The sequence below is a fragment of the Penicillium cataractarum genome, assembly GCF_028827025.1.
Source record: "Penicillium cataractarum strain IBT 29864 chromosome Unknown utg000007l, whole genome shotgun sequence".
NCBI lineage: Eukaryota > Fungi > Ascomycota > Eurotiomycetes > Eurotiales > Aspergillaceae > Penicillium > Penicillium cataractarum.
In genome coordinates this window covers 2,931,163-2,948,884 of record NW_026622743.1, presented here as the reverse complement: position 1 = coordinate 2,948,884, position 17,722 = coordinate 2,931,163, and the positions used below count along the sequence as shown (strand labels likewise).

The 17,722-nt window shown below is 53.3% G+C and overlaps 5 protein-coding genes across 5 annotated transcripts; 2 read left to right on the top strand and 3 right to left on the bottom strand.

The window, feature by feature from the left end:
* Positions 1–77: 77 nt before the first annotated feature.
* On the bottom strand, positions 78–5,906 carry N7496_008617 (uncharacterized protein; the record flags this gene model as incomplete). The annotated part of the gene is made up of 1 exon (XM_056701536.1): positions 78–5,906. One exon carries the CDS (start codon positions 5,904–5,906, stop codon positions 78–80), a length of 5,829 nt encoding a protein of 1,942 aa, XP_056553599.1.
* Positions 5,907–7,170: 1,264 nt separating this feature from the next.
* On the top strand, positions 7,171–9,517 carry N7496_008616 (P-loop containing nucleoside triphosphate hydrolase protein; the record flags this gene model as incomplete). The annotated part of the gene is made up of 3 exons (XM_056701535.1): positions 7,171–7,264; positions 7,335–7,485; positions 7,540–9,517. 3 exons carry the CDS (start codon positions 7,171–7,173, stop codon positions 9,515–9,517), a joined length of 2,223 nt encoding a protein of 740 aa, XP_056553598.1.
* A 282-nt stretch (positions 9,518–9,799) lies between these two features.
* Positions 9,800–10,905, bottom strand: N7496_008615 (short chain dehydrogenase/reductase family protein; the record flags this gene model as incomplete). The annotated part of the gene is made up of 2 exons (XM_056701534.1): positions 9,800–10,803; positions 10,869–10,905. 2 exons carry the CDS (start codon positions 10,903–10,905, stop codon positions 9,800–9,802), a joined length of 1,041 nt encoding a protein of 346 aa, XP_056553597.1.
* A 1,046-nt stretch (positions 10,906–11,951) lies between these two features.
* On the bottom strand, positions 11,952–13,397 carry N7496_008614 (uncharacterized protein; the record flags this gene model as incomplete). Its single annotated transcript, XM_056701533.1, has 1 exon — positions 11,952–13,397. One exon carries the CDS (start codon positions 13,395–13,397, stop codon positions 11,952–11,954), a length of 1,446 nt encoding a protein of 481 aa, XP_056553596.1.
* A 1,815-nt stretch (positions 13,398–15,212) lies between these two features.
* On the top strand, positions 15,213–17,243 carry N7496_008613 (uncharacterized protein; the record flags this gene model as incomplete). Its single annotated transcript, XM_056701532.1, has 3 exons — positions 15,213–15,237; positions 15,424–16,928; positions 16,983–17,243. 3 exons carry the CDS (start codon positions 15,213–15,215, stop codon positions 17,241–17,243), a joined length of 1,791 nt encoding a protein of 596 aa, XP_056553595.1.
* Positions 17,244–17,722: the final 479 nt, after the last annotated feature.

Genomic DNA, 17,722 nt, shown 5'->3' with positions numbered 1-17,722 from the left:
ACTATATGGCACATAACGGTGTATACAGACAGGGAAGCAGATCACAACATGGATAATAAGAAAGGAAAATTCAGATGCTATACCTTCTCAGATTCCCGACGTTTGCCCGATTCAACAATTTCCTCGTATCTGTGTCGACGACGCTCCTCCTTCTGCTGCCTTTGTGACCTGTATTCCTCCAGATTCGCGTCATCCCGAACACTACCCTCCTTGTCCGAAGCATCATCCAGCTTATCACCTCCACTGGAGCTGCGATGTCTCGAAGAACGCTTCTTGCGGCGGCGGCTCTCGTCATCGACACCAGCTTCGGACACAGCATCACGAGAAGGACGCTTCTCTAGAGAGGAAGATCGTGAAGATTGATTGGAACGGGTACGACCCTCGGGAGCAGACACGCGCGAGCCAAAGATGCTGCGCAAGATGCTCCCACTCTTGTCTTTCTCCTTCTCATCCTTGCCGTCCTTGCTCCGTCGCTTCTCGCGGGTTTCATCAATTCGGGCCGGAGAAGAGGTGACGGAGACATTGTCCTCAAAGTCTCTATCACGCGAGGAACGGTGGCGATGCTTGCGTCGTTCAGACTTGTCAGCATCATCAATAGACGTGATAGCAGATCGAGCGTCATCATCCACGGAGAAAGTATCACTATCACGCTTAGAACGGCGCCTGCGTCGCTCAGACCTCTCTTCATCGTCATACTGAGCAGCGGCAGGTGAGGATGCAATGGAGGCCGTGTCATCAAATTCCCTGTCACGAGACGAGCGATGGCGATGCTTGCGTCGCTCAGACTTGTCACCATCCTCATAAGAAGCAGCAGCAGGTGAGGATGCAATGGAGGCAGCATCATCAAAGTCCTTGTCACGCGACGAGCGATGACGATGTTTGCGTCGCTCCGACTTCTCCACATCCTCGACAGAGGTGATTGCAGATCTAGCATCATCGTCCACCGAGAAGGAATCATTTTCACCGTGCTTGGACCGGTGCTTGCGGTGTGTCGACTTTTCTTCAGCATTCTCCTCAACTTCCTCGGGGAGCGACGCAGCATCACGCTCACGCGAGGAAACTTCACGGGGGAACACGAAATCATCACCACTGCGACGAGACTTCTTGGACTTGCTCTTCTCAGACTCGCGCTCAGGTGGAGCAGAGAAGACGGAGCGGACATCATCACGAGGGACATCAACGCTCTCGAAGCCGCCAGGCATGGAGAAGACATCATTGTCAGGAGAGGTAGATCGCGGGCTCCTTCCGTTCAGCTGCTCAATGACTTCTTGAGCGATTGAGCCGCGGTCCCGCCGCTGGAAGGATGAATCATCCTTATCTTTAGTGAACGTATCCGGTTCCGCGTAGAAGGGCTTCTCTTCGATGACATGTTCGACAGATGGCTCAATGTCCCGAGACTTGCTCGGCGCGTAGCTGTCAATCTCGCCTTCGACGAATCCATGGGGTTGGTCTAGTTGAGGGGGCACAGCCCACTTGGACCGAGGGGAGAAGGTGCCCTCATCCTCCGACCCGGGAGGTGAGGTGCGAGTGTGGTAAGATGGATCATTGATGACGACGGAAGGATCAAAACCAGCTGCTTGGGCACCAGCAGCAGCGATAGCAGCAAATTCAATGTCGTTACCAAAGTCAATCTTCTCGTGGACATCCTTAGACTCCTCCTTCTCCAGCTCCGTCATAGACAGATCTCTGGTGATTTCTTCAATCGGAGAATGAGGGTCCTGCTCGGATGAAGATGGAATCTCATATTCATGGGTCTGATGCGGTCCCCAGGAGACCCGCGAACCAGTCGAGGGTCGTTCACGTTCGCGCTCAGGCTCAGGTTCAGGCTCGGGTTGAGATCCTTGTTGATGTTCACGTTCCTTGGGTTCCACTTCTTCGATAACGGGCTCAATTGGAGTAACGAGCGGCGAGTTTCCACGGACAGAGCCATTGACACTTTGCGGAGGGGTGGGATCAATGAAATTTAGCCGTGGGACCGGCCACGGGAGATGATCACGTCCTTCATAAGGTTCTTGCGCAAACTGCGGCAAGTCATCACGGGGCTCGTCGTTGTTCTTCTCTCGCTCGCTGGCAGGCACCACTTCGACGATCTGAGGCTCACCAGAGTCTCGACTGCGGTCTTGGTCGCGCGAATGTTGATCAGGGCTGTGACGAACTTCCTCGGGGGCGAAGAATTCAGCGTAGTCTTCGTACACGGGAGCTGGACGGGGAGACTTTCGAGAAGTAGGTTTGTCGCGACTTTCCTTTGATACTGACGAAGCCTTGTCCTCAATTGGCTCGGGGACGTCAGACTTGGAGATCACTGACGAGTCACCCCGTCGTTCGGCGCGACGTTCAGCACGGCGATCGCGGTGTCGTGAGCTGGTTTCGGAAGTGTCCTCCTCGTGTGATTTACGAGATGAAACGATGGAACTAGCGGCAACGGCTCCGATAGCTCCGATGGCAGCTGCTTCGACCCAGGAAGAGGAATCCTTCTCCTTGTCGCTATCGCTGCGGCGCTTTTCCTCCTCCCGGAACTTGCGGCGCTCTCGGCGTTCACGACGCTCTGCCTCCTCCCGAGCCAGCTCCTCTTCATGATCAATCATCTGCACAGGCTCATCTCGGATATCATCCCGTGATTTGCGGTCACGTCGGTCAAGGCGGCGTTCACGCTCGGCTTGCTCCTCGGTCAAGTCGAAAGACACAGAGGCTTGATCACGGGTGGTAGATCGGCGCTTGGGGGCTGAGACAACGCTCTCCTGCGTAGGGAAGACGGGCGAAGAATCGCTACGATGAGGCTTGCGACGCTCAATGAAGCTGGCATCTTCACGAACGTAGGAAGCATCTCGAGAGCCCTGTTGTTGCATATTGTACTGATCGTACTCATTGGCAAAGATGGGAGGAACGGCACCAGGGCTGTAGGCAGGAATTGCTCCAGGCAAGCTTCCTTGGGTGGTGTACACAGCCTGAGACACGGGAGTGTATGGTTGGGGCTGCTGGAGAGGAATAGGACCAGGGCGAACAAGAGGTGGCTGATCACCAGACACCACAGAGGGAGACATCTTGGCAACATCAAAGCGGGATGGATCAGAGGTGGGCATGGGATAGACCTGCTGAAGACTTCCAGCCTCGCTCGGAGGACGACTGTCGCGCCGGCGAGCAACCGAAGCAATGGCGGCACCACCGAGGGCACCAGCACCAGCCGCCAGGGCAGCGTCCATCTTGGAAGATTTCCTGTCCTTCTTTTTCTTCTTGTTACCCCATCCCCATTTCCAACCACCGCTGCTGTTCGAGTCGGAACTAGATTCGGCACTGCTGGCACCGAAAGCCAAAGCAGAGCTGACACTTGACGAGGACTGGTCCTCAGATTCGGCATCGATCCATTCATCATCGTTGGTTGCTGAAGAAGTGTAATTAGTGTGGCGGGTATCTCTGGCAGTCATCATCTGACCAGTACTGCGTCCGCTACGGAATTGAGACGAAGCGGCAAGGGCCGTTGCCGTCGCACCAAGCCCGATGAGAGCGGCATCCACGTCCTCATTCTTCTTGCCCTTCTTCTTCTTCTGCAGCTTGGATGACTTCTTGGCAAAGCCGCTTCCAAATGCCAGATCCGCATCAAGCGAAGAGGTAGACGAGCTATTGAAGGAGAAAAATCCTCTAGACTTCTTAGAGCGCTGCTTCTTTTTCTCCTTCTTGCGGTTCTCAGACGAGGAGGTGAAGAAAGACGTGAAACCGCCGACAGACTTGGCAGAAGGTCGCGAGACGTCCACGAAGGATGTGCTAGATGAGGAATCCTTGCGGCGATGAACCCGAGAAGGTGAGCGGCTGCGGGAACGGCGACTTGATTTCGCAACTGCGAGGGCTGCACCACCAACGGCTGCACCGAGAGCAGCCTCCTTCACAAAGGAGTGGTGACCAGAGCGGGAAGATGATCGCGAGCGAGAGCGTGTCCGTCGGGTATGTTTGCTGTCGGAGTGGGACTCACGCGGAGAGCTGCGACCAGAGCGACGAACAACACCACGAGAAGTATAGCTTCTCCGGTCATCTTCACGGTCATAAGTTGAGACTCGATCACCGGAGACATGACCTGAGCGGACGCTATACGAGTCATCAAAGTCCTTGCCGGTAAAGATTGACTTGGCCGCGTAGCCAGCCAGCATACCCGGGAGCCAGGAAGAGGATTTCTTGGACGAGCGCTTGCGACTACGGCGTTCGTCCTCGGAGGAATGATACCGGCTAAGCTTGGTGATTCGCGACGAACTTCCACTGCTATAACGATCGGCAGAGTGGCGGCGTGCGTGATAATGATGCTTACGAGGCGCATTCATAGAGGTGGACCCGGGCTCGAAGCAGTACTTGCACACACCGATGGTTTCAGTGTAGTCTTCGAACCGACCCACGCCCTCAGGATCACGCCAGAAATCCACAAACTTTGTAAGTGGTCCACGATGCCGGTGTTGAACTGCAAGGCCACCGTGGGGGTAGAAACCGGGATTGTGGGCGGCGTGCGCAGCGTATCCCGCGGCACCAGCCGCACCAGCCGCGATCATGGCGTTGTTGGGGCCAGCACCGTAGGGTGGAACACTGCCGTGGGAAGATTGCTCGTAGTTCTGGAAGGTGTACTGCGACGAGTGCGTAGGGCTAGATTCGTGGTGCTGATGGCCCACCATGTAGCCCGCTGCTGCACCAGCCGCTGCCATCCCAATGCCAGTTCCAATGCCATGTGAATGGGGAGGCTTCGAAGTACTTGTCAGAGCTGGTTGCGAGTACGAGTGGGTTTGTTGAACCGTTGTCGAGGAATAAGACTCGTGTTGATAAGCTGCTGCAGCCTGCGATTCTTCGTAGTTGCCCACACCATAGGTCACTGCCGCTGCCGCGGCGGCTGCTGGGATAGCACTTGACGAGGAAGGCTTGAACGGCTTACCGGGTTTGGGAGGCTTGGATGATGAACCTGTCGGTGGCTTGGTCTGCGATTCGGTATGCGGAATGTCCTCTGTGAAATACGCTGCTGCTGCACCAACCTGACCCAAGCTGCTAGGCTCGGGTGGGGGATTGGCCGAGGGCGACGCTGCCATCAAGTGCGCTTGGCTATTGGGAATGATGGCAGGCTGTTGCGGTCGAACACCCGGTTGGTCACCGACAGACTGCCCTTGATCGCCATAGTAGTCTGCAGCGGCGCCCGCAGGATTATTAGGTGGGAAATAAGGTTGCGCCGTGCCAGACGGGAATTGACCAGGGAATTGTTGCTGTACATGGGGATCGAATGCTGTAGGTGAAGCATCATGCCCCGGAGAATGACCCGGTGCGGTCGTGACAGGCGGCTGGATCGCATTGTCGTATTGCATGGGGAATTGCGAGAACCCCGGTGCCGCAATGTCGGCGGCAAATTGGGCGCCCGGGGCGCTGGACGGCATGGCCGTAGAGATAGGCGGAACATAGTGGTCTCCCGAGTGTGTGCGACTGCGGTCGCGACGGTCGCGCTCACGGTCTCTATCCAGATCATCATCGTAGGTATCGTCTCCACTGCGACGGCTAGATCTCCTCCTCTCGCGCTCACGACTTTCCGAACGGTCGCGCTCGCGGCGGCGGGAGCTTTTGCTTTCGCGGTCACTGTCTCTGCGCTTAGGGGTACGCTCGACGACTGTGCGATCGGAGTAATCAATGGCATCGGGCTCGGCGGTTACGTAGGTCGATGCGACGGACTCGCCGGCGATGCTGGGTGGGCCGCGCCTGCTGCCAGAGGTGGATGGAGGGTAGGCTGACAAGTCGCCCAAGCCACGGTCACGGTCGTCACCCCGTGAGGATTTGCGGCTGGAGGCAGACTTGGAATCGGTCTTGCGACGGCTTGTTTTGGAGCTGGAGCTGGTTGTGCTGCGGGCGTCCGAGGTGGACGCCGACCGGCCCCCGCCCATTAGGGCCTTGAACATGGCGGGCAATGATTCAGAGGAATGCCCAGACGGCACAGGCCACCATGTGGAGAGAGTTGGTTAAGGAATGTTAGGAGAGGCGGGGGTTTAGGGGGAGGGAGGGGAGGGAGAAGTGTAATTGGAATGTGTCGATGATAATGATGGAGGTCGGGGAAAGGGTGGCTGGAGTTGTTATGGTTTGTTTTGGGGGCAGTTCCTGTAGTAAACAACGGGAGCTGAACCGTGGATCTTCTGTTCGGAAAGCCCCAAGCGGAGACTGGCTGGGCTGGCTGGGCTGGTTGCTACCCAGACGATCGCGCTAGTCCCACCTCGGCCCAAGGTTGAGAGCAGGAAGAATATGGGGAGATGGAGGCTATAGTTAGTGGTTCGGGAGTTAAATCAGAGTAGTATGATCAGGATGCAAAGCATGCAGGATCCGGTGTTGCTGGACTTTCTGCAAGAAGAAAGGGTCAAAGGGCAAAAGGTAAAAAAGAGAGGTGAGAAATTTGTTGGCGATGAACAACTGTTCAGCGCCCAAGTGGAGCGAATCAAAATCGCGGTGAGGCCAAGTGCACGTGCCGCCAAAAGGACCGGGGGAGATTTCGTCACTCTACAACGGTCGAGGGTTATGGCTGTTGGTTTGACATGAATTAGATTGTAGATTTCAAATAAGATGATTATCCAAGGATAAACCATTCAAAGATTATATGCTATCGAGATTCGATCTTCTTCTCAACAATCTAGGTGCCCAAATAGCTCCCACGTGATTCCATGACTCGAGTCCAACATATATAGCCTCAAAAAGTACCTAGTGCGACCAAATGTAGACCTTTCCGTAGCCTCAAAAGCCCATTTAGGTAGGATCGAATAAATCCCGGTGTTCTATCCCAACGCCTAATGCTCTGGTAATAGAACCTTCTATTATTCTACGATATTTATCGAGTCCTTCTCTTGTTATGTGCACGACATATCCGAGTCCTGCATATTCCTGCCTAAAAGATTAAGCTATCTGGTCACTAGTAAGAGTCAAAGGTTTGAATGACTGACAAGTCCATCATCAAGTCCAAAAATTCTCCCCTAATCACGTACTGTCAGTAGCGCTAGATAAAACAAGCCCTAGCCAATCCTAATTGAATGTTACTCAAGCCTCGGGTTATATGCCTCCATACACACCACTTAGCGCCCTGAAGTCACCTGAAGCCGCCAGCTAAAAAAGGTGGTCAAGGGTAACCCGCAAACCCCTCCTCCACTGATCCTAAGTACCATCCCTTAGGCTTGGTTAATCATGGCCTCTATAGGATTTGGACCTTCAAATTCCGGATTTCAGATCGGATCCAACGAAGGCAAGATTAACGCACATTTCTACGCTTCCGCTCCGGGTAAAGTCCAAACGAAGTCCTGACAAGTAGGCGCCCGATAAATGTACTAACGGCATTCATGTGTAAAAAGAACGACCAGAAACCTCGCCTAGCCCGCTATCAACAGTCCCCTTTCGTCGAGACCCAGACTTTATCAAGCATGGGACACTTCTTGAACAAATCTCCGAGAAGACCTCAGCGCCAGGGTCGAGGGTAGCAGTGATTGGCCTGGGTGGTGTTGGGTATGTTTTCAAACGATGAGAGCGGGGCGCGGGCTGAAGCTAATATCTCGAAAGCAAGTCGCAACTTGCCATCGAGTATGCCTACCGGCTACGTATTCGATCGCCGACGACGTGGGTGTTTTGGATCCACGCCAGCAATGCAACGCGATTCGAGCAGAGTTGTCGAGAAATTGCTGAGCGCGTGAAAATTCCCGGTCGGCGAAATTGTGACGCGAATATACTTCAGCTCCTGCAGGACTGGCTGCATGATAGGGAGGAGGGAGAGTGGCTTCTTATTTTCGATAATCTGGACGATGACTCTTTTCTTCATCAACCTCTGCCTGCAAGACAGGGAAAGACAGAGGATGCTTCGAGTGGAATTCCAGAACGAACAATCTGGGAATATTTTCCCGAGAACTTGCCCGGGTCGATTCTCGTGACGAGTCGAAGCAGAGATGTAGTAACCACCATAGTCGAAGACAGAGATATCATTGTCGTCGAGCCGATGGACGAAAAACATGCGACGGCACTCCTTGCGCAGAAGGTAGCAGGAAAGGTCCAATTCCAGGCCCGAGAAGCGGCCCAGTTAACCGCAGTACTGGATTACATGCCTCTTGCAATCGTGCAAGCAGCAGCATACATCAAGCAAAGGGCACCCCGAGTCTCGGTCCCACAATATCTGGAAGATCTCCAGAAAAGTGATCACAATAAACTAAGTCTTCTCAGTCGCGAAGGGAGAAATCTCCGTCGAGACCGGGAAGCGAGAAATGCCATTTTTCTTACGTGGCAGATCACTTTCGATCATCTTCGAAACATGAGACGCACGGCAGCGGATTTATTGGCTCTGATGAGCTTTTTCGATCGACAAGGCATTCCAGAAATAGTCCTCCGCGATCCGACCGAATCGAATAACAATAACAACCCGGTTGATGCACCCCGTGCCAGCAAGGACAATGACAATGGGCATGATGGCACCAACTCGATTGACATATTCGAAGATGATATCGTCGCATTAAGAAACTATTCCCTAATTAACATCAGTACTGAAGGAACGACATTCACAATGCACCGGCTTATCCAACTAGCCATCCAAGAGTGGCTCAGAACTCAAGAACAACTGAAGATGTGGAAAGTCTGCTTTATTCAGAGACTCTGCGCTCTCTTCCCAGAAGACTGGCCTCACAACTTTCCACTGGTCCGGTTACTCTTTCCGCATGTGAAATACTCCTTGATTCAGATGCCAGAAAACTCGATACAAGAATGGGCCACACTACTCCGAAATGCAGGAAATTACGCCACTTGGATGGGGGATATCGGTTGTAGTATGAGAATGACGGAGATTGCCACCGAGACAATGAATAAACTATACGGCCTCGAAGATGAGAGGACACTCGACTGTATCGAAGCTCAGGGTCAAGCATACTACGGTTTCGGGCAATGGGACGAAGCGGCAAAGTTCCAGACCCACGCCCTTTGTGCCCTAGAGGGATTACTAGGGGCAGAACATCTTCGCGTTTCCGCGGCCAGACTCAACCTCGCAAGGACCTATCGTAGGCAGGCACGTTTTCCGGATGCGGAGAGACTGACCCTGCTCGCAAGAGACCACTTTGAACGGACGATCGGGAAGGAGAACTCCCATTACCTGAGTGCCTCTGATTACCTGGTATCGATCTATCAAGATATGGGACGATTACGAGAGGCTGAAGAGTTATCGATTGAGACGATAAATATTTCCAAACGAGTACATGGGTCGGATGACCCCGGTACTCGATTCTTTACCGTGACTTTGGCATCGATGTATTTTAAGCAGGGGCGGTTGGAAGACGCAGAAGAATTGCTATCCTATATCGTGGATGAAATGAAGCTCAAGTTAGGGGCAGAACACACCGCTACTATGTTGACTTGCATGGCCATCCTGTCATTGATGTATCGGCTGCAGGGACGGGCTGAACAAGCGGAACAACTGAGGCATGAAGTACTGGATATCAGCAAGAAGGTTTTTGGGCCAGACTATTCCTATTTTAAAACTCTCCTGGGTGAACCTGTGGATTAATGTGAATGAGAGCTGTAAACACGAGGTGAATTTGTCAATATCGATATTGCAGGAACTGAACTTAGTAGGCTTCCATTTCTAGACTGCTCTGACGGGCAAATGAACACAAACACCAGAACCGATACCGTCAATATACGCATTAAAGAGTAACCAGCCTTCACTTGAAAAAACATTCGCGCCCATAAAAGCCTCCGATCACAACCAAAAGACTGATACTCAACACTAAGGATCTCCCCAACAACCAACCAACAACCGACTACCTAACCAGCTAACCACCCCCCTCTACTCCGACCTCATCAACCTCTCCAACCGACACCTCAACGAATGCTGAAACCAAAGCGGATACCCCCTCAACCTCTGCGCAATACTCCCCGCCACACCAGGGACAAGCACATGCCCACTCTCCCCCTTCAAAACCTGCTCGACAACACTCTCCGCCACCGTCTCCGGCCACAACAACGGATTAACAAACGTATCCTCCGGCGTAAGATTCGCAATCAGCGCCGTCCGCGTGAATCCCTGCGTAACAAGCACAGTCCGCACACGGGGCGCCTGATACCTCGTCACCAATTCCGCACCCAGACCCTCATGGAACGCGATCGCCGCCGCCTTGGACGCGGAGTAATCGACCATATTCGGCGTGACGGTGTACCCGGCCTGCGAGGCGACCGTCACGATCATGCCGTGGTTGGCAGAGACCATGTCCGGGAGGAATTCCTGCGCGAGCCAGTAGTGCGCGAGGGTGTTAACGTCGAACATGCGACGAGTTGTAGCCTCGTTCGTGCCGAGGATGGTTTTCCCAGTTAGAATGCCCGCGTTGTTAATTAGGATCGTGGGACGACCGAATGAAGCGCGGATTTTGGTCGCTGCTTCGGCGATGGCGGGTGGGGAGGTGATATTACACTCGTAGAAGCGGACGCTGTTGGGGAGTGGGTTGGTTGGAGGGGTGATATCTAGGATCGCTACTTTGATACCGCGGGACCCGAGGAGTTGTGCGATGCGTTGGCCGATGCCGCCGCTGCCGCCGGTTAGGACGACGATTTCGCGGTTCCAGTCGTAGTGGTCTGTGACGCCGTTGTTGACGGTGCGGCGGTCGAGCCAGGCGCTTAGACGGGAGATTACTGCGATCGAGGCTAGTGCTTTGAGGGCTTTGAGGAGTTGCGGGCGTGATTCGAGGAGGTCACGGCCTTTGGTGGTGTATTGGGCTAGAGCTAGGATGGGTAGGATCTTCCAGGGACTGAGGATGGTGTGGTGGAGGACGTTAGATACGACGTCGGCCGAGAATCCTGGATTATGGGTTAGCACTAGGCTTCAGGAGTGATTATCTAGTAGAGGATGGTGACTGTCATACCTTCTCTCGAGGGCCATTTCTTCGCCGGCGAAGACATGTTGAGATGGAATGTCGAGTTTGCTTGATATTATCGATGGGAGTATATTAGATTGAATAGTGTTGAGGAGAGTTTAAGGTGGAAAGGAACCGCTGTCACCAACAGCTGAAAAAGCTCAAAGAGTGGGAACGTGAGATCTGCATGAGTTAGCGCAGAGTATGTTATGCGGGGAAGCCGAGGTCCGCGCGTACAAAATGCATAAAATTTGGCATTTGATCGTGATCAGCTTGAACCATAGAACCGATCCATAGCCTAATAAATGAGCTGAACTGACTCGTGTAGACTAAGCTCGGTTTAGAAAGGGGCTATCTCCGTTCTTGGCACTATCTCGTCTGATAGGTTCGTGCGCCCCTATAGCCACTAAGGTATCACGGCATAAAGACTGCGAGTGATCGACATGGCCACATGGAAATGAACCCCTGCAAGTATAGAGCATGCTCCACAAAATACCGAGCAACTGTGTAGAGCTAAAGTTCTTACAATTGATATACTTCTAGCAGTTACAAAGAACTCATACAGATAGCAGATTCAATGACGAAAAGTAGGTCAGAATGGAAATCAAAAAAATCATTTTGCCCCGTGAAAAACACCATGCTGAAGAACAACGATAAGAAAAAAGTTTAGAGGACAGGAAAGATCAGATAAAAATGCATGCTCTGCCATCGAAGAAAAAGCAACCCCATGGAAATGTTGTGAAAGCGAAAGATATCCCGTAAATCAACTCCGCAAATAAATGTCAAGCTCCACCTAATTTAAACGCCCGCACAGGAAAACAAGAAACACCATGAGCCGTATCCATATGTATCGTTCAGAATCGTCGTATGCAGCATGAGCACATGTAGTCATGGAACCCGTTTTTCCAGATGGGCGAATATGTAACGATAAATCAGGGCTGAAGGGAAAGGAAAAATGCAGAGCACCGAACTCTAGCAAAACGAAAAACGAGGGGGGTATTCCGAAAACTCCAAGAATGCATGAAGGCTGTAGATATGGCGCCAAAGGCCCCACGGCCAAAAACGTGGAAGAAGGAAAGGATGATGTGTGGTCTAAAATTTATCACCCCATGGTGTCGGATGGGGTGGCAGAGGCCATTCATGCAAGGCCTTTGGTGGCATCTCGAGATCAAATGGGTCGCTACGCGTACTAAGACGCGTCTTTCGATTATCTCTCGGAGCGAGCTTATCTTCTTCGGGGAGAGAAGGCGTGAAGGAACCCTCGTCGGGGTAGTAGATGCTCTCATACCGAGAGCTGGGGGTGGATGGGTGAAAGTCGTGTTTCTCAAGGAATTTTAGGCCACCATCTCCCGATCTTTGGGAGTAGTTGGACGCCGTGCGAGATGGAGGGTGTATGTTGATGATTGGGGAGACTGGGCTGAGCTCGGGGTCGGAGAAGTGATCTCGCCGGGAATCCCGGGCCTGATACATGGTGTTGTTGGGTACTTCTTGGTTGGGGGCCGGGGCCGAAAGCACAGTGTTACCACGGGGCGAAAATACCGGGTCCATGAGAAATTCGGACTGGCTGTTTTGTTGGCTATGCCAGCCATGCACACCACGAAAAGTTGTTAGTGAGTCATTGCTATTGGGCCGCAGGTCTCCTCCCGGGCTACCCTGGGGTTTGGTAGGGGCCCGTCGTCGTCTGCGGCGGAAGAGAGTGCAGGCGAGAAGGGCAAGTGCCACAAACACCGCACCACCAATAGGACCGCCAACTATGGCGCCAAGGTGAGAGTCCGAATTGCTATGGCTGAATTGGCCATTGGTGGATTCTGAGCCGGAGGTGATCACTGCGCTTGATGAGGAGGAAGGCGATAACGAGGGCGACGAGGATGACGAATGGCTTGAGACGGAGGTAAAAGTCGTCTCCGCAAGGCTTGAGGTGACCAACGTGCTTCGGCTTGTTGGGGTACTGGTGGCGGTTAGACTGGTGGTTGTCGCACCAAGCACCGAACTGGTCGTGGCCGTGGAGAACGCAGTGCTGGACAATGCAGAGGTCGTGGAGGACGATAGTACTGGCACCAGCTCTGAAGAACTTGTCTGGCCATCTCCGAGGGAGTGTCCTACCACAGGAGGTAGAGATACCGAAGTTTGCCCAGCAGGCGAAGAAGAGGACACCAAGTCAGCCGTTGACCAGGACCATGTTGCCGTGGTCTCCGGCGACAGAACGGTGAGCTGGGATGTAGTTGAGTAGGCCAGCTGCACCGTCTGCGTTTGACTCGTTTGACTTGCTTCTGTCTGGACGGTAGCTGCTTGTATTGTTGGACCAGGACTTTCCTCACTCTGCTGTTGCCCCGCGGACAGAGATGTCCCCAGCTGCGAAGTTCCCACGGTGGTCACCTCAGTGATGATCAACGTGGGATGGACAGTCTCAGTCACAACCGACGTGATCGCCACCACTGTCGTCGGCGAGAGCGACATGGAGCCAAAGTCTGCACTAGAGGGCACACCAGACACGGCATATCCCGACATGGACGGATTCCTCGACAGGGCCTTGAACATCTCGTCCAAGCCCGCAGGCCGGAGAGAGAAACGAAAATCGGCAAGATCTTGGCTTTGTCGTCTATCAGCCAAGGAAGGAAGATGATGGCACAAAGCAAGACGAAAGAGTTATGAATGGGAACGTAGGACAGGCACGGGACAAAACGAAGCTCTGGGGAGGATGAGAAAGAGAGAAGAGTGTCAACAAAGCGAAGCTTTCATCTCGTTGCGACCTTCTTTGTTTGCGTAGCCGATTGTCCAACACGTGATCTACTCGACAAGACTCTATTTGCCAGCAACTCGAATTCTTGAAGCCAGTCTCTTCTTTTTGGGATACACCACTTTCCCTGGTTCGAGATGCAGGTTGCATGGGTACCATCGGGAGGGGCCAGAAGAGAAAAAATAGCATCACATCACGTCAGATCCCGGCCCCAGCCTACTTTATACCACCCTCCACCCTTCGGCCACCCTAGGAGGGGTCTTCCAGGGGGGGGCCATTGTTTCACGACTTGAAGCTGGCGCTTCTAACGGTGTGAGAAGGAGTCGAGAGACCCCAGCGCTTAGCGGAGCGAATTGGTTTAGGTTTGGGTTTGGGAGGAGGAAATGAGTGGAGCCGGAATGGCCTTCCCGGCCCCCCTTGGGACCCAATCAGTCTCGCCCTGGACGGCCGATCATTGTGATGGCTGGGGAGAATCTGCAGAAACCATCGTGTCACGGGATGATTGTGATATGCAAATACTTGCTAAGTCTTGAGGATGGTTCATGATATTGGCCTTGGTCGTTTGATTAACTTTAATCTGGTCTAGGTATATTCTTTGCACTCGACACTCGATTCAAGACGACTTGTGATGGGCTTCAGAACCACGATTTTTGCTGCATTGCCGATGAATACTATACGCAAGCATGGCTGGTCTACGGGTCTATTTACCGGCTCCTTTACACTTTCCCCGATACACCCTCGCAGGCCCAAACACATGCCATACGAGACAGCTCCGATTTTAGGAGGCCGGTACATGAAAGCAGAACCCCTAGCGGGTCTGTATACCCATCCGTAACCAGCAACAGTCTCTAGATCGAGAGATGACAATCGAGAACGCTGCTATCACGTCTCGGCCCTGTCCATTATCAGTCTACAGCACTCCCTACCTGGTCCCTCGAAACAAGTGGGCGGTTTGAAGGCTGGCGGTGCGAGACAACCCAAAGTTGCGAAATGGACTGGTCCAACCACATGGCGTTTCACCAGCCCAAGAGGGCTAAACTTGCTCGAGCATCGAGGGAGTCTAGATACGGAACACGGGGTTACGGATGACTTGACAAGGGAGCTAACCAGACTGATCTAGACTTAGTTACGGAGTACACGTAAACTAGATGAATAAGCTGCTAACTAGAGCAGTAACTAACTAGTTACCTACTTCTGTGGCGATATAATAGTGTACTCTCTTCGTTTCTGCTGGTCGGCTCAGGTACGGAACGGGCAGCCAGGACTAATCAGAGGCCCGACCTCCTATCGTTAGGCTTAAAGTATAATTGTCTATGAGTAAATACAAAGCAACCTTTATTTATTTTCCAGATCCTTCATCTGGTATTTTTCCCCCCTTCACTCTCTAGTCTAACATATCCTATCACGGTTGAACCCATAATGACTGCGACTTGACTGTCCTCAGACGTTCTCCACTTTGCGCCAAAAGTACTCCATCCGCAACGTCCACCTCCCCGTAAACACTCTCCTCCTTCCAGCTCCCAACTCTCACGCGATAACCCAAATTCCTTCCTCTGGCCAACCCCCCAGAGCATGTGATACATTTATTCCCCCAATATTATCACTGCAACCATACGATGTTTGGCTGGGGTCCTGGACTGTGTAAGCTGTTCTTCTCTCCTCCGGCCGCCCCCGCGACCAAAAAGCGTCCCCCGTCAGTGGCGCCCGGAATGTCTGCGCTTTTGAGATTGGGACGCCCTGGCATCTCGCCCCCTCCCCCTCGTGATACACTTCATTCTTCCATTGACTCGCCTAACTAACTCGTGTCTATTTCTGTCCGACTTACAGCCTTACCCTCGGCGAGTTCAGAGCCTGAGAAGGAACGCAATCCCCCCTCCAACCCAACCCCGCTAGATTTCCCCGTCTACAATCTTCCCGACGTTGTCCCCCACGATGCCGACTCGACTCTCCCCGACCTCTTCGGCCTGTTGGCAGCGATCAAGCGCCCCCAGGATATCAACCTAGATCGATTCAAGCCGTTGAATGTCCATGTCGAATCCGATGTCGACGTTCGCCGCATGTTCCCGGTCGATCAGGCCCAGTCGCTGCCCCCGTTGCCCTGGGAAGACGAGTCGGAAATCAAACCCGTCGCTGCCGGCCAGAAGCAAGACAATTATAAGGATCAGCCGCGCCCGCTCATGAGCAATGGTCTCCCGTACCCGACCAAAGACCGCTTCGAGACCTTGAAGAATGAGCTGTTGTTGGATAACGAGGATACGTTCCGTGAGGTCGCCCGCCTGCCACCCCGCGAGGGCCGCTCTCGCGTGCGAGTGACCCAGACCAGGAAGTTCTGGGCGGGTCTAGAACACATGGCGCAGTATTGGGATGCAAGTCTGGATAACTACTTTGAGCGGCCAGCGTCGCCAACGCCTTCAGCTTCGGTGGACGGGGAAGGAGAGGACCAGATGGACATGGACGATGCATCCGGAGATCTCGGCGAGCCTGGTCCAGCAGAGCCTACGATGGACGTGGACCAGGAGGAGTCAGCAGATCAGGAGCTATCCAATGGCATCGTCAACGAGGGCAGTGAGCAAAACTCCCCGCCAATGGTGAAAAAGTACACTGGACGGCGTGTCGGGGCAGGAAGTGAAATGCCCGACGATATGCGCGACGAGACCATCCGTGGATTCGTCGAGATGATCGCCTGGCCCTTTGGCTGCCAAGTTACCATTCCCACTCTCCCACCACGTCTCACCGTACAAAGCCTCCTCTTCCCCGTTCGTCAATCCTTCCACGCTGCCCGCTCCCCTCGTGACCGCACCATCGCCCGCAGTGGCATCCTCGAGGGACCGGTCCTCATTGCACAATGTAGACCGGAAACAGGGTTCCGCAGCGCGAACGATGCGCCGGGCGCTGGTCTCGGCGAGGTGTGCGATCTGTTCCGCGAGGTGGGCGGGATGTTGCTGGCGGCGCAGGAGCGTGCGCGCGAGGGCGCGATCGAGCAACGACCTGGTGAGGGTAAATGGTGGACGACGGCGCCACGGTTCGGTGGAGCGCCCAATGACGGGATCCTAGATGATCTAGTCAAGGGTGCTCACGGAATGCCGCTACCAGACTCGATGCTCGTGGAAGGGGGTGTGAAGCCATCGTCTCCGGCAGAGGATCTAGAAGGTTCGCGCAAGCGGCACAAGTTTGAGCATCCATTCGTGACATCTCTAGCACGTCGGCCAAGTGCGATGCGGAAGTTGTCCAGTGGAGAGAAGTGGAAGATTCTGCAACCGGGTCCCAGTTTATGGGATAAGCGGATGCGGTACATGCAGATTGGTAAAGCGAAGGAGAGTTCATATGACGATGTGAGGCTGTTTTTACCCTGGTGCTCGAATAATTGACTAACTAATCCGGCGCAGATTTACATGATCTCCTCCATAAATCACCACATCTCCATCCTACACCTTCGCGTCCACAAACGCTACCTCGACGTCCTCACCAACGGCACCAGCCCTATCATCCCCGACACGAACGACGACCAGCCCTGGCACGTCCTCAAGTTGCAACGTACCAGGTGGTACGATCTCCTTGACGGGCCAGACCGTGTCGAAGCGCTCAAGGGCGTTTGGGCACTATTCCATTACCAGCTACGCCCGACGTCAGCCGCGACCACGCAATAACGATACAAACTGAACCTGATATGAATCTGGCATTTTTCTTCTCTCATCTTCCGTTCTCCTTTTATGTTCTTTTTTATTCTTGTTTCAAGCGACTGAGCTGCGCATTGCTGTTGAATGCTACGGCTTTCGAATAGACATGTCTGTGTGAGCGTGGATTTTGTTTGGTGTTGGGGATGCGGTTGCATCTCTGTACATAGCGGACCCAGTCCTGGATTTGGAATTGAAGTCGATCTGACTTTTGAGTAGATTCGAGTTGGTATATCCAGGTCGAATGGTATCTGTGAAGGACTCGGATACCTGTGCGGTTCCTCCTTAGGTCACTTGGAATTTGACTTGGCTCTTCCTGATTCGGCTCCCCAGGATGGGTTTATGATTTTGAAGGTGTATGTATATAGACCGTTTGATTTTCGAGTTTAATGCCAGTTATCATGATGAACTATTCTTGCTGCTGAATTGGTATTCGAATGACGAGGGTTTGA